Source organism: Eschrichtius robustus, chromosome 4, assembly GCF_028021215.1.
Source record: "Eschrichtius robustus isolate mEscRob2 chromosome 4, mEscRob2.pri, whole genome shotgun sequence".
Classification (NCBI taxonomy): domain Eukaryota; kingdom Metazoa; phylum Chordata; class Mammalia; order Artiodactyla; family Eschrichtiidae; genus Eschrichtius; species Eschrichtius robustus.
The window spans coordinates 99115875-99132608 of record NC_090827.1 but is presented as its reverse complement, the minus strand read 5'-3'; the positions used below and the strand labels follow the sequence as shown (position 1 = coordinate 99132608).

The 16734-nt window shown below is 36.8% G+C and overlaps 1 protein-coding gene across 1 annotated transcript in view; it reads left to right on the top strand.

Annotated features, from left to right (window-relative positions):
• STIM2 (stromal interaction molecule 2) overlaps positions 1 to 15684 on the top strand; it is a 162784-nt gene extending 147100 nt beyond the window's left edge. The window contains exons 11-12 of the mRNA XM_068543126.1: positions 9361 to 9634; positions 14247 to 15684. Of these exons, the coding sequence (XP_068399227.1) occupies positions 9361 to 9634; positions 14247 to 14724 (752 nt within the window). The 3' untranslated portion in view covers positions 14725 to 15684. The remainder of the gene's footprint in view (positions 1 to 9360; positions 9635 to 14246) is intronic.
• Positions 15685 to 16734: the final 1050 nt, after the last annotated feature.

Below are 16734 nucleotides of genomic sequence, written 5' to 3'. Positions count from 1 at the left end.
CGAAACGCCATGAAAAGTTCCATGGGGCTTTTATTGGAATTTCTTTGAATTTAAAAATTAATTTTTAGCTTGTTGTTTTAATAGTTACATGTGTTACCTTTCTTTAAAAAGTTATACTTCAAATTGCTTGTTGCTGATATGTAGGGAAAAGCTGTTGATCTTGGTATGCTGATTTTGTATATAGAAACATTGAATTTTTCTATAAGAGTGTTTTGGATTTTTTTGTGTGGACAATAATAATGACTTTTTCCCCCCTTTCCATTCCTTGAGCTTTTTTCCCAAGGCAATCTGAGACCTCCAGTAAAATGTTGAATAAAAGTGCGAAAGTGATTGCAGACAAATAGTGATAGCCATTTCTAACTTTAAAGAGAATGCTTATTTCATCATGAAGTGTGTTTTTTTGTTTATTTGTTTTGTTTTTTGCTCTGTGTTCGATGGGTTACATTTTTTTTTTTGGCCGAGCCATGAGGCATGTAGGATCTTAGTTCTCTGACCAGGGATTGAACCCGCGCCCCCCTGCGTTGGGAGCACGGAGTCTTAACCACTGGGCCGCCAGGGAAGTCCCTGATAGATTATTTTTAAGTTAAGGAAATTAATCTCTATTTCTATTTTGCTAAGAATGATTTTTCTTTTAAATCAATGGATGTTAAATTTTACCATGTTATTTTTCTGCATAATTTGAGGTAATTGCTTGTTTTATTTTTCTTTATTCCATTGAATTTTAATCTGTTTAAATAAATTCCTTTAAATGTCAGTGAAACTATTTTTGTCACAATGTTCTGTTTTGATAATAATTAGATTTGGTTTGCCATGTTATTTTATTTAGGGTTTTTACGTTTTAAATCATAGATTAGTCAATAATTTTCCTTCTCGACACTCTGATTTTGGTATCAAGGTTATATTAACATCATAAAATAAGGCAAAGAATACCCCTTTTTCTTTCATTTCATTTTTTTTTTTTTATTACTCTTATAGTAGTAGTTAAGAATTTGGTCTCTAGAACAAGATTGCTAGAGTTTGAATCCTTACTCCTCCATTTTACTTATATGTATGTAATGTTGTCTAGTATTTTGTTTTGTTTTGAATGTCCCACAAAACATTATTTTTTATTTGTGTAACTTTGTGGGAGGTACTCTCTCTGACTCTCAGCTTCCTTGTCTGTAAAATGTAACCTACCCTATGAGATTATTTTGTAATTTAAACCAAATAATATTTGTAAAACAATTAGAACATACCCTGGCCCATAATAATCCTCAATAAATGTTTTGAATTTTATTCTATATTCTGAAATATTATAAGATACAGATGATTCTATGAAGATTTTGAAGAAATTGCCTATAGGCAGTTTGAGTTTGGTGTGTGTGTATGCTGGCAGGAGGGAAGGAGACAGATTTTTAAAGTATTGATTCAGTTTCTTAAAATGGTCATAAGTCTAGATTTGTTAAATTATATATTTCTAAAATATTGTTTGTTTTATCTGAGTTATAAAATTTGTGGCTTAAAGTGTTCCATAGTATTTTATATGATTTTAAAAATCTCACATCTTTAAATTTTCATTTCTCCTCCTTGATTAATCTGGCATGATTTGTCTATTTTATTTCACTTCATCATTCTTCAGAGAGCTAACTGTTGGTTTTGTTGATATTCTCCATTTAGTTCCGCTCTTATCTTTTATTTCCTTTATTGGAATTTGCTTCATTTGTTTGTTTTCAGTATTTAGACACCTGGCTCATGAATTTTCAGTCCTCCTGTTTTCCTTAATGTATGATTTTTATGGCTGTGAATTTCCCTCTAAGAACGACTTTAACTGAATCTACCTAAAGTTCGGATACATATAGTTTGATTATCATCTAGTTTTAAAATGATTCCAACTTTTAATATGTCTCTTCCTTGAAATACGAATTATCTGGAAGTATATGTTTAAGTTTCCAAATGTAGTATGTTTGTTTTGTTGTTTATTTGGGCGTTAGTTTTTAAAGAATATCTTTACTTATCAATTTCTAATTGTATTATGCTTAGAGAATAGCATCTGTATAACATTTATTCTTTGGTATCTTCTGAGACTTGCTTCATGACCTAGTATTTATTTGATCGAATATTTAAAATTTTCCACACATACCTGAAAAGTATATTTTCTTAATTGTTAGTTATAGGATACTATATTGTTGGTTAAATCATGTATTAGTTATGAAAAATCTCTATATACCTACATTTTGGTCTACTTTTCTGTCAGTTGCAGAAAGAAGTTTGTTCAGATCTCTCACATTTATCAATTTCTTCTTGTAATTCTGCTCATTTCTATTTTATATAGTTTAAACCAAGTTATTCGGTGAATACAAGTCCAGATGTATCTTTTTAAAAGATTAACTATTCTTCTGTGATTATGCGGAGACTGCTTTACAGCTAACCGTACTTTTTGCCTTTAAGTTTGTATTATCTGATATTAAAATAGCTATAGGAGCTTTCTTTTGATTAATATTTGCCAGTGTAACTTTTTCTTTACTTAAAATTTTTTCCATCATCAGGCTCTAGATACGTCTGTATAAGAAATAGCAATAACTGTTACTATTTTGCATTCTATTTGAGGATCTCTGTTGCCAGGGAAGGCCAATTTAATCCAATTACATTTAATCTGCTTGCTGATCTGTTTGGATTTCTCTCTGGCATATTATTTTGTGGTTTCTCTTTTTTATACCTCTTTTCAGCTTCTCTGTCATTCTCCTAAAGGATCTTCAGATGCTTTAATTTTAGACACTACCCTCTGCATCTTATATGTTAATGTTGTCTAGTATTTTGTTTTGAATACCCTGCAAAAGTCATTTTTTTATTGTTTTATTCAGTCATTGTTCAGAAAGACTTACGTGTTTCTCTGTTCATCATTGTATTTTGCTTTTTACTCTTTCCTTTTTTTTTTTTCTTCCTTGAAAATATGTTCTTTGGTAAAAATTCTTTCAGTTAGCAACTGGGAGTGGTAAATTCTGTCTTTGCCTGAAAATGTCTTTATTTTCACTCTCACTTGAGAATAATAGTTTAACTGGATATCACATTCTAGATGAACAATTACTTTTCCCATAGTATTTTGAAAACATTTGTTGTTATTTTCAGGCCTCTTATTGTTACTGTTGAGAAGTTTTAGTAAGGCAGATTGTTCCAGTTTCCTTTTAGGTAATTTCTCGTTTCTCTCATCACTTAGAAAATGTTTTCATTTTCTTTTGTTACACGTTTTTCCTATAATATAATTAGGTGTACAATTTTTTCCCTGATACTTGGTGTGCTTTTGAATCTGAAGATGACTATCTTTTTTCAATTACAGAAAAATTATTAGTTGTTTTCTCTTTTAATATTGTTTTTCTTTTCTCTGTTCACTCCTACTGGAATATTAGTTGTATAGAAATATAAGACTAATATTAGCCTATAATTATATGTTTGATCTTATTTTATCTTCCACATCTCTTAACCTTTCTTTTTTTTCTTTTTTTTTTTTTAATTAATTAATTAATTAATTTAATTTTGGGTGTGTCGGGTCTTCGTTTCTGCACGAGGGCTTTCTCCAGTTCCGGCGAGCGGAGGCCACCCTTCATCGCGGTGCACGGGCCTCTCACCGTCGCAGCCTCTCCCGCTGTGGAGCACAGGCTCCAGACGCGCAGGCTCAGCAGTTGTGGCTCACGGGCCCAGTCGCTCCGCGGCATGTGGGATCCTCCCAGACCAGGGCTCGAACCCGTGTCCCCTGCATTGGCAGGCAGACTCTCAACCACTGCGCCACCAGGGAAGCCCTAACCTTTCTTTTTATCTAATTGTGCTGCATTCAGAAAAATTTCCTTAGATCCGTCTTCGAGATTACTTACTCTTTCTTCAGCTCCAATTTTGTTTAACCCATTCTTTGAATTTTTAATTTGTGACTGTTTTCCTTTCTGTTAGTTCTCCTTGATTCTTCATAAAATCTACTTGTTTTTTAATGCCTTGTCCTTTTTTCATTTTTCATTTCTATTTTATAATTTAATGCCCTTAAACATCTTATTTTTTAGTTTTATTTGATAATTGTATTATTTGATGTTCTTGATTGATTATTGCAGCTGTTTCTTGAGTTTGCAGAGCAGATTGCCTTCTCCTGTTTTATAGTGTTTTACTGAACTATCTTAAAGGAACTTCTTTTTTTTTCTTCCCTCCAGGGAAACACTTTGTGAGGAGTAGGAGTGCTCCTCAGTATGATTTCTTTTGCTTCTGGCAGTAGTTTCAAGGGCTTCACCTACTCAGGACCATCTTTTTTTTTTTTTTTTGTTAACCTTTTGGATTTGGGTTTCACAGACCCTTCTGGTAGTATAAACTTGAACTCCAGGGTAATATGAGTTAGTTTGTATTGAGTTTGAGTATTGAACACCCAGCATATTGAGTTTTTCACAAGAACCTTTTTAAATTCCTGTATCCAGAGAACATGCATTGAAGGAAGTTCCCTTGTTCATTGGTCAGATTTCTTTTCAGTACACCCTCCCACTGAGGAATGCAGCCATCTAGGCCCAGGCTTTTATCCAGAACACTCATAATTCCTATTCCTCACCTTCTGTGGGCTTAAGATGTCATTTATATCCCCAAATTAAAGCACAAACCCTTAAATTACTGAGACCGAGAACCTCCTACAGCAGTTCCAACATCACTCACAGGCCTGTTAGCTCTGACTTTTAGTCTTTGTGTTTTGGCATCCGAGAATTTTCTCTTCTTCCTTGCAAACTCAGCTATGCATTTAAAACTATTGTTATATTTTATTCAGCGTATTGAAGTACTTGAGGCTATTTAAAGTGTGTGGTTGGGGGTTGGGAATGGTGGTCAGGTTATCTTTGACTGCCATATTGCTAGAACCAGAAGTCCCTATATTACTTATTATTTTTGGTTGTTGGTGGCAGGGGGGACCCCCTTATTCAAAACCAAATTTTATCTTCTTTGCCATAAGAAAATACAGTTTGAAAAATAGTGTCATATTAAACTGTTGTGCTTCTGTATGTAGTTATTGATATTAGAATGAAAAATCACCTCAAATAAATTTCTGTACAGTGAACTTCAGTGTTTCATTTAACTACTCTTATAAATCACAGGTAGGGATGGCTGCCGGCTTTCATTGAGAATTAATAACAGCCTGGAGATATTATTAAACATGTTCACCTTTTGTATAGGAGAGCTTGTTACAAGGTCAAAGTGAACTGCTTTTTAATCCTACATGAGTTTTATGGTGTAGGCAATATGTAAGAGATGGCAATATGTAAGAAGAAAAATTTTTGAAAGGATTGTAGAGTTGTAAACATTTTCTAGATGTGACCCATTTATGAGTCTCATCTTTATGTTATATTCTTTATTGGATTACTTAGAATTTTCCTCATATAAACTATTTACTTTTTTTTTAAACCTCCTTCATGCAGTATCTTTCCATCTTTGTGAGTAATACTCATTTTTCCAAGCAGGGAATCCTGATTCTTCTCAGCCCTTCTCATCACACCTATTCATGGCTGAATGTGGCTACGTTTCACTGTGTATACCAAGTAACCAGTGACTGATGAGAATGGCTGCATTATATGCTAAGAGTTGTAGAACTTAATTATCTGTGTCAGTCTGGACACATTCTTTTAGTATTTGTAGGATATTGTTTCTTCTTTGACAAAGTGAGAACATCAGACTAAAGATTTCCAGGGTTTCTTCCAGTTCTGTAATCTATGAATCATTATAAATAAGTAAGAGAAAATTCTAATGTTTGCCTACTAAATTATAAATATTTTCATATTATATAATTTGTGTTTGGAAAAAGCCTTGTATGGTATTTATGGAGGTAGTCAAATATTCTGAAAATATTCCCTTTAATTTTACCCATTTTCTTTTTTTTTTTTTTTCCCAGTCCGTCAAGTTATTTCAGTGGCTGTTTCTGTTTGAATTGTTTGTTAATTCACTCAGTAAATACTTACTGTACATCTACTTTTTTTAAAAAATAAATTTATTTATGTCTTTTATTTTTGGCTGCGTTGGGTCTTAGTTGCTGCCTGTGGGCTTTCTCTAGTTGCGGCGAGCAGAGGCTACTCTTCGTTGTGGTGCGCGGGCTTCTCATTGCGGTGGCTTCTCTTGTTGTGGAGCACGGGCTCTAGGTGCGCGGGCTTCAGTAGTTGTGGCTCGCGGGCTCTAGAGCGCAGGCTCAGTAGTTGTGGCGCATGGGCTTATTGCTCCACAGCTTGTGGGATCTTCCTGGGCCAGGGCTAGAACCTGTGTCCCCTGCATTGGCAGGTGGATTCTTAACCACTGCGCCACCAGGGAAGTCCCTGTACATCTACTTTTTGCCTGGCATTGTGCCAGTTGTGATGCGGTGTTGAACATGGTACACAGTTATTTCCTTCATGAAACATGCAGTCCAATGGAGGACAGACAAGAGCAATGCACTAAGTTATGTCATAGGGAAATACACTTTGGTGTTGCCATGTGAGCACAAGAGGGCAAACACTGACCTTGAATTTGGGGGGGTTGGGAAACTTCCTGGAGGAACTGCTCTTTAAGTGAAATAGGAGGTCAAGGGAGAGATGAGATGAGGACAGAAGGTGTGGAGGCAAGAGATACTCTGATACTTCTGGGAGCTGAGCGAGGTATATTGTTCCTAGTATTCCTATAACAGAGAAGAGGGACACTAGTTCCAAATTAGAGGCTAGATAAATAGGGCATTCTAAGCCTTGTTAAGGAGTTTGACTTTATCCTAATCCTAGAAGTAATGGGAGCAACTTAAGGGTTTTAACCAATAAAATGTCATATTCCTTTTCCATTTTAATATGATCACGCAGGTTGCAGTATGGAGAATAAGTTGGAGGAGAAAGATCAGTTATTATTCTGGTGCAGTAGTCCAGCATAACACAGCAGTGGTTTGTTGAGGGGGAAGTGGAGAGATGTGAGAGATACCCAGGAGGTAGAACTGGAAACGCTTTATGATTAACTAGATGTGGATTATGATGGAGGAAGAAGAGTCAAGAATGTCTGTGTTTCTGATTCAGATAACTAGGTGAGTGGTGGTGTGTTTGTTGTTTTTTTTTTACCAAGGTGTAAGGAACATAGAAGAAGGAGTGGATTTGGGAGGAAAATGCTGAATTCAGGGCGGGTGTCTGTGGAACACCCAAATGTCCAGTAGGCAGTTGATTGTGAAGTTCTAAAGTTTAGGAAAAAGATTAAAAGCTGGAGTCGCAGATTTGGACTTCTGTAGACTGCAAAGGGTAATTGAAGTAATGGGAGTGGATGAAATTTCTTGAGAAGAATAAGTGGAACAAGAATAACAAGGCCTAGAACAGAACTTCAGAGACAGACAATTAAGGGACGGTAAAGGAAGAGGTGAGAATGTGGTTGGAGAGGTCATGGAAAGGATAAACTAATAATGTCACGTGCTGGTCCAATGTCAAGGAAGGATGGAGATACTCACTGAATTTAGCAATGAGGAAGTTTATCATAACTTTGTTAATGATAGTTGCAGGGAAATTGTATGGAAGCACTCTACCGTTTCTTTGATGAATGAGTGAAGATAAAGTAGTGGAGAAAGCAACATAGATCATTTACATAAAAGGGGAGAGAGATGTCAGCTGAAAACAGTCTGAGGGTAGAGGAGGTTTTCTTGTTGCTCTTGTTGTTTATCTGTTTGTTTTTCAGGTTTGTTTTTTCAACTTTTTTTTTTAATAAATTTATTTATTTTATTTTATTTTATTTTTATTTTTGGCTGTGTTGGGTCTTTGTTGCTGCACGCGGGCTTTCTCTAGTTGTGGCGAGTGGGGGCTGCTCTTCCTTGCGGTGTGTGGGCTTCTCATTGTGGTGGCTTCTCTTGTTGCGGAGCACAGGCTCTAGGTGTACGGGCTTCAGTAGTTGCAACACGCAGGCTCAGTAGTTGTGGCTCGCAGGCTGTAGAGCACAGGCTCAGTAGTTGTGGCGCACGGACTTAGTTGCTCCGCAGCATGTGGGATCTTCCCGGACCAGGGCTTGAACCCGTGTTCCCTGCATTGGCAGGCGGATTCTTAACCACTGCGCCACCAGGGAAGCCCCCTGTTTTTTCAACTTTTATTTTTAAGTGCCGATGGGAAATAGAAGGGGAGAAGATGAAAATAAAGGCAGCAAAAGGGATAAACAGTAGATAAGGGCCTTGAGTTTAGGGTAGAGAATGGGACAGATAGTGGAAGGAACAGAATGTGTGAAAGGTAGGAATGTCAGAATCTAAATTATCTGATGTCTTAAGCTTATTATTTCAAAAATGTAGCAATTTTGAATGATGGCAAGACCAAGGCCTGAGAGTGGGTGGTGGAGTAGAGTAGAGGTGAATGTCTGGTGAGGAGAGATGAAAACCATGATTGGTTAAGGTGTTGATCTTACAGATGAGATGGCTCAAGCTGGTGAGAGGTTGGATGGACTGGTAAGAGAGAGACTAAGCAGGAAGTGACTAGTGAAGTGGAGATGAGAGATTCACGTGGCTTCATAGTGTGAGTGTCAAAGGAACATGTTTTTATAAAGGGAGTGAGGGTTTACAACAATATTGGGGAGTGAGAAGGCCATCAGTCTGTTGTTCTGATGCTGCAGCATGTGAGGTATGAAGAATGAACGGCTTCAGCTTGAGAACGGTATTCTTAGGAGAGCTATGTTTCCATTAAGGCAAAGAAATGAAGTGCCCATTCAGGGAAGATTTAAGCACATAGGGGAAGTTTGTCTGCTGTCTGTGTGGGTCTAGACTGAGACTGGGAGCAGAAACAAGGTAATCTAAGACTTCTGGTTAGTTCCACAGTCGTCAGTGTTCAAAAAACAAGTTTTTATCTGACCTTTGCCTAAAAAATAGTGAGACTATATATACAGTATTTAAATGATCCTTGATTTAACATTTCTCAAAGTTCAAACAAGTTGTGCTATCTCAAGAGATATTTGTTGAAAAATCCAACCTGTTTTACTGAATAGTTTTCTCATCTTTCAACGTTAAAATTCATTAAAATATTTGCAATAAAGTACAGATTCCTTATAAATATGCTTTATTGATTTTTAAATATAAGAATTTGTTATCTTGGGTAAATGTTTAAGCCTTTATGGTTAGTAATGTCAGATTTTATATTTAAAACCTCATGTGTTTATATGTTCACTTCTGTTTAATTTTTAGACCTGTTTTTATTTTTGTTACATTTTTTTACTTCTTAGCTTTCCTGAGAAGCAGTTTTATAGGTGATAGAGGATGGTAATAATTGTACAGTTACTTCAATAAAGGTAGATTCAGTGGTGACAAAGGTAGATTAATCACATCAGTTCTCTTTGGTGTGTCTTTGTAGTGTGCATGAAAGGAGCATTGGATTTTATGAAAGTTTTCATTTATTTCCGCTTGGCTTTCAGGGACCATGGCCAAACCTGCTGGATCACTGGCCAGAAGCAGCAGCTTGTGTCGCTCCCGCCGCAGCATCGTTCCGTCCTCGCCGCAGTCTCAGCGAGCTCAGCTTCCTGCACATGCCCCGCACCCGTCACACCCCCGGCATCCCCACCATCCCCAGCACACACAGCACTCCTTGCCTTCCCCTGATCCAGATATCCTCTCAGTGTCAAGTTGTCCTGCTCTTTATCGAAATGAAGAGGAGGAGGAGGCCATTTACTTCTCTGCTGAAAAGCAATGGTATTGGCAATGAATGAAATACAGTATGTGTTGGGCTGGGTGGGTAGGAGTGGTGTGTTGTGTTAATTTTCTACTGCTGCATAACAGGTTCCCACAAACTTTAGTGGCTTCTGACAACACCCGTTTATTAGCTCTCAGTTCTGTATGCCAAAGCCCAAGCTTGGTGTGGCTAGGTTTTCTGCTCAGGGTCTTACAAATCTAAAATCAAAGTGTTGGCTGGACTTTATTCTTACCTGGAGCTTGGGGGCCTCATCAAAGCTCACTTGTTTGTGGCAGAATTCAATTCCTCGTGGTTACACTACCCGAGGTCCTGGTTTCTGTGCTTGCTCTCAGCTGGGGGGCTGCTCTCAGATTCTAGAGGCTGCCCGCTCTTCCTTGCCATGGGTGGCCTCTATCTTCAAAGCCAGCAACAGAGAATTTCCCTTCTTTCAGATCCCTCCTTTGCTTTGAATCTCTGCCTTCCTTTATCTCTGATCTCTATACCCAAATTCAAAAGGCTTACCTGGATAATAATCTCTCTATATATTAAGATCTATTAGTTGGGGCCTTAATTACACCTGTAAAATCCCTTCATAGCAGCACCTATGTTAGTGTTTGATTAAATAACTAACTGGGAGAAGATGTGTGTACACCAGGGCTGGGAATTGGGGGACCATCTTAGAATTCTGACCACCACAGACATAGGATATTTTGAGATATAACTGCTTAGAGGCTATTGCACACAGTTGACTCAAGTCTCAGAATATAAACTTGTCTAACGAACAGTTTCATATGTAAAATATAAAGGCATGAGCTTAAGTATACTTGAGCACAAGGAAACATTAAATATGACTGATTTTAAAATACTTGTTGCCAATTAATGATTTGTTCTGTTACGTGCTAGTACTTGCTAGCAAGCAAGCAGTATCAGATGCAAAAGATTTAAGAAAATGTCAGGAACTTAAAGGAGGAAATTATATTCATAACACTTTTTTTTTCTATAAAGTAGATATAGCAGCAGTGTATTCTAGTCCAGTGAGACCGGTTGCTGTTGGGGATCTCTATAAACCATATTCCTCTTTTGGAGCAGTACGGTATTAAGTGACAGAAAAACTGGTATTGGTTTCTGATTTTGCCACTTAGTAGCCATGTGGCCATGAAGTCTTTACTGTTCTTGTAAGAAGAACAAAACCAGAAGGAATGGGCTGGACACTTGCCATAAGCCCTGGTGGCTCTCTGTCATGTGATTCTTCACACATAATTGTTTCGTCTGCTAGTGAAAGTAAATTTTATGATTAGCAAGTGATCATTATAGCATATTCCTAAAGAGATAGTATAAGTTTTGTGTTGTCATTGCAACTGGAGAATCTGATGCAGCTTTGCTTGGTTAGCACTTTATGACCAGCTTTTTTGTCTAACCTTTGCAGTATAACTGTAGTCACCAGTAAGATGGCTTTACTGACAAAACTAATTTTGTGTGGCTTACGGAAATTAGTAGGAAAACTCCAGAGCTCTGCTGTCCAGTAGAATTTTTTGCACTGATGGAAATGTTCAGCCCTCATTTCAAAGAGCACTGTCAGAAATTCACAGCTAGCTCATAAATTTGAGAAGAATTTGGATTCAGACAACTTCCTCCTCTCCATTTTAGTTTTTTAAGTGTTGAACCACCAGAATCCTTACAAAATAATAATAATACAAACATTTACTATTTACCAATCTTTTATGTTCTATGCATTATTGCACGTATACACTCATTTAAACCTTACCTTGAGTTAAGTCTTGTTATACGTGCATTAAACTTACATAAATTCAACTGCACGTCACTGTGGGAAAAAAATAAAAGTAGAAAAATGACATAAATGGTACATACAATTAAATTCAATATTCTGAAGAATATATGCTCTGGAAAAAATGGGAGATTTTAAGGTGTACTAGACCTACATTCCAAGTCTGACTACTTATGCAGAAGAAGCAACACTTCAGATGATTATTTGTTTTGGAATTAGGATATTAGAACTAGAAGTAGTATTAGAGATTAATCAAGTTCTCTTACCTAGACAAGAAAATTGAGATCTGGTTAAATTAAGTGATTTGCCCAAGATTGTACAGCTGGTTAATGGCAGGACCAGGACAGGAATCTAGGTCTCCTAAATTAGGTCAGTATTCTTTTCACACATTATTTAGATTTTAGAAGCTAGTTTTAAAAATATTTTTAACCTAGTTTAGAATTTCACACACAAAGCAGCCAAACCACATAACAGAATAGAAAGTAAATTCATAAAATTTTGACTAGATCAGCTTCTGGCTCTGGAAGTTGCTCCAGGGAACAGTGATATATGCTGTTTGATTAATGGACATCTACTCCAAAAAGAAGCCTTGCAGAAAAGTCCCTACCAGTGATTGATTTCTGAGTCATTTTTTCCTAGCTGAACTGCCTCTTGCCCTCTGTTAGCACTATCCATTATCAATTGTAAGAGCATTTGAAAAATTATGCAGTACATGTAACTGTATAAAATGAAAGCATTATTTAAGTCTTTATTTGCCCAGGAGATTTTGTACCTTCTGAAAGCTTGTAGTGTAATAAAGACAGTCTTTGCATACATGTGTGAGTAAAGTTCATAGAAAAGACTAAATACATTTAGCAGTCTAATATATACCTGAAGTATGGTATTAACAAAATACATGTCAAAATCAATAAACATGCATATCATAACACGAATAATGATAGTAATCATAGATCATCCAAGGTGAGAGATCATTCAGTTCATTTACTCTATAAATATGAATTTAGTCCTTGCTGTGTGCCATGTACTTGCTAATAACTTGAGCTGCCAAGACAGGTGAGACACGGTCCTGGCCTAGTTCCAGCTGGTGGATTATGATCGTATGTGTTCCTGCCTTTCCGTCTTCAGCTCTCTTCCTTCTCTCACCTTATTTCTTTTGCCAGTTACTTTTTACCTTGACTCTACTTTTCATTTCGTAAGCATTCCGTTCATAGAGTGAACACTATTCATCTCAGGTATGGTACATTCAAAAATGAATAAATTGTTATCCCTATTCTTCAAAATTTTCCTCCCTCCCTTCCTTCCCCTCTTTCTTCTCTTTTCTTTTCTTCCTTCTTTTTTTCCTTCCTCCCTCCCTCCCTTTCTTTTCCCTCCCTCCCTCCTTCCTTTCTCCTTCCCTCCCTCTTTCCCTCCCTCCCTCCCTCCCTCCCTTCTATACTTATTAAATATCCACTATGAGCTTGTCACCATTCCAGAGAATACAAAAGTTAATAAGACTTCCTGCCCTCATTGTCTCCTTTCTTCTGGGGAAACTTACTATAAACAAGTTAATATAAAATATTTTAGGTAGTGATAAGTTCTGGGATGCTAAACAAAGACAGGTAAAAGGAAAGAGAATGCTGCTTTGGATAGGGTAGTTAGGGGAAGCATCTCTGGAGAGAGAGCATTTGAGTCATGTGGAGATGGAGGGGAAAAAAGATGAGGCAGAGGGAATAGCAAGTGCAACAGCCCTGAGGGAGTCGCATGATTGGCATGTGGCAGGAACAAGGAAGAGGCAGAAAATGGTGCACCGTGCAGCTGGAGGGATAGCCATGGACCTGACCGTGCAGGGCTTTGTGGCCTTTGGCAAGGACTTTGGAGTTTAGCCTAAGTGTGTGAGGAAGCATTGGAAAGTTTTGAGCAAGAGATTATTGTGCTCTGATTGAGTCTTTAAAAACCACTTTAAGGGCTGTGCAGAGAAGTAACTCAGAGGGAAGAACAAGAATGGAAGCAGGGAGATGAATTAGGAAGCTATTGCAATCATTGAGGTAACTGGTAGGGCAGGAAGAAGGACGGTAGCAGTGGGACAGGAAGAAAAGGGTGGGTTTGAGGTATATTTTGAAGGAATAGCTGATAGCATTTACTGTATGTTGGCTTTGGGGTTGTAAACTTTATTTTTTCCAGTCCTCTTTATTTCTCTTTCCACTGTGGAAAAGAGGGAAAAATCACAAAGGAATAAATTTGTGAGAATTTATTGAATGTCTACTTTAAAAAAATAGCTCAATATCATTACCTTTCACCTGCCATGCACTCCCCACCCCAGTGTACCTCACCCCTCTTCCCTTCTGTTTTAAACTTGGGAGAGCTTATATTTTAGCTTAGTATATTCTTTTCTTCCTTCCTTAGGAAGCTGTATTTAATCAATTCAATGACTAAAAAATAAAGGGAGAAGGTGGTGACTAAAATTAATCTTTTCAACTATATGTCAACTATGTGATTTAGAAAGAAAAATTTTCAGTATTGAAACAAAACACAGAAGTAGCTGAAATGATAAAAACCTGTAAAATTTAAACATTTTCATTTCTCTGACAATTGAAGAAGGTATAACTTTAAGTTATAATATTTTCTAGATTGGAAGGTATCATTATCATAGTTTATGTTAAAAATTAAACATTTTGATAAGTTATATTATTTAAAGTAGTAATTTCCTAATTTTGTTGAAATGTGTATAGAATTTTAACATCTCTCCCTTTAATATTTCTATAGCTTAAACAGCGAAAGATGTTTTGGTTAGAATTAGTTAGAAAGTCTGCCGGTACCCTTAAGAACATATTGATTTAAAATTTTACCTTTGCCTCTGTCTCATCCAGGGAAGTGCCAGACACAGCTTCAGAATGTGACTCCTTAAATTCTTCCATTGGAAGGAAACAATCTCCTCCTTCAAGCCTTGAGATATACCAAACATTGTCTCCTCGAAAAATATCAAGAGATGAGCTCTCTCTGGAGGATTCATCCAGAGGAGATTCGCCCATAGCTGCAGATATCTCCCGGGGTTCTCCTGATCGCGTAGGTCTGACAGAAACTAAGAGCATGATCTTCAGTCCTGCAAGCAAAGTGTACAACGGCATCTTGGAGAAATCCTGTAGCATGAACCAGCTTTCCAGTGGCATCCCGGTACCCAAGCCTCGCCACACATCATGTTCCTCAGCTGGCAACGACAGCAAAGCAGTTCAGGAAGCCCCAGGTGTTGCCAGGATAAGCAGCATCCCACATGACCTTTGCCATAATGGAGAGAAAAGCAAAAAGCCATCAAAAATTAAAAGCCTTTTTAAGAAGAAATCTAAGTGAACTGGCTGACTTGGTGGAATTCCATTCAAGTGGCATCTTTAAACTTTTATCTCCCATCCTTCACTCCTCTTTTTTTGTTTTAATTTTAGGAATGTAACTCCATTGGGGCTTTCCAGAGTGGATGCCATAGTGGAATGTCCTTAAGAGCAACTGTCTACTGTCTGCTTATTTAAATGACTATATAATCAATTTGTCAAGCCAGTTATTACTGAAAAATCATTAAGAGATGAGACAGTTTACAGTCATGTTTGCCTATTTATTTCCGCTTTGTTATTAGTGATGTATATACAACATTTTGTTGAGAGCCACTATGGACTTACAAGCTTTAATGGACTAGTAAGCCAGCATGGGCTTGCAAAAATTTCTTGTTTACCAGAGCATCTTCTTATCTTTCCACAGAGCTATTTACATCCTGGACTAAAATAACTTAAAAGGAGTAAAACTAATTGCACTACTGTTTCTCAGACTGGAAAAATATCTCTGCAAGTGAAACTGTATAGAGTTTATAAAATGACTATGGATAGGGGACTGTTTTCACTTTTAGATCAAAATGGGTTTTTAAGTAGAACCTAGGGTTTCTAATTAACTTGATTTCTGGAAATGAAAACCCACGCTTTTATTATGGGAAGCTTCTTTAAATGCATTTAACATTATAAAGTTTCAAGTCCTGCTGTAAAGACCATGTTGTTTTGTTTTTCCCAGGGCTTTCACTGTGATTTTCTGCATTGCAGGCTGTATGATAAAATATAAATAATTTAAAGAGAGAAGGCTCTTGATTCCTTACACAAAGTGGAAGAGTTAAAACTTGATTGAAGGACTTAAAACATTCACAAGCATATACTAAACTGGGGGGATGTGGGGATTCAGGCACTTGTTTACAGACTCAATAACTGCAAAGGATTTATGGTTTGTGAAAAACTTGTACTGTGGAAAAGATAATAAATCGAAGACATTATTGTGTGGGACTGTGCTGATTTTTATTGATAACACTCCACTAAGAACACTATATGTTTTTTGGAGAGCTGTGTAAGCTGTCTTCTTGCTTAACTGCAATATAAGAAATAGTGATGTTTTGGAAGTAAGTTGTCAACAAATTTCTTTCTATTTTATATTGTTTGTCATATTTTTATGTAGTTTGAAATGTTTAAATGTTCTAATATCAAGATTAACAAATATAAATTTATGGTGCATTTAGATTGTATTGTATTAATTTATGAAGTTTGGGGTTTGTTAAACTGATAGCTTATTATAAAGGTAACTTTTACTGTGAAGATTGTCACATGAGTAACAAAGTACATTAACATTTGGGGAGTTTCTGCTTAAACTGCTTCTTTTAAAAATTCAGTCAAAATGATCTGGTTAATGCAATGTGGATGGACATTTAGGTGAACAACTGATGCATATTAGCTAGAATGGTTTTTCAGCTTTGTGGCTGAAATATATAATGTCCAACTCGGTCCTGTTTAGATGAAAACGCTGATTGATAAACAATCAGCATTCAAGATTTGCTCCAAAGCAATACTTTACTAAGAATATGAACAGTTTCCCAAAGTTTCCTGTAAATTTTATGTACTTTAGTGCCGTTGTTAAAAACTGTTAAGGTCTTGAATGATATTTATATACGCAGATATTTATATATTTAATAGACAGTGCTTTGAGGGCAAAAATTGTTTGACTGAAACGAACATAGTGTTTTGGACTAATTATAAGGTAAGTCAACCTGAAAGGTCAAGAGTTGAGGAACATAGACCCTAAAGCTGTTTAGGAAGGGGAACAATTGTGCATGAAGAATTGAAAAGCGCCATGGAAAGTTTCTTCAGAGTGAAGGGAATACCTAATCTTCTTTCTCCTTCTTACAACCAGGCAGGAGTTCTTCCCTTTGAAAATTGCAGAAGGGATGAGAACCTTTTAGTTTGATGAATAGAGAAGGTAAGAGCCACAGAGCCTGAAGTGGGGCTGGGAGAAGGAGGATCTCTAGGAGTGCCCAGCAAGGCTTCCACTTGTTCAGGA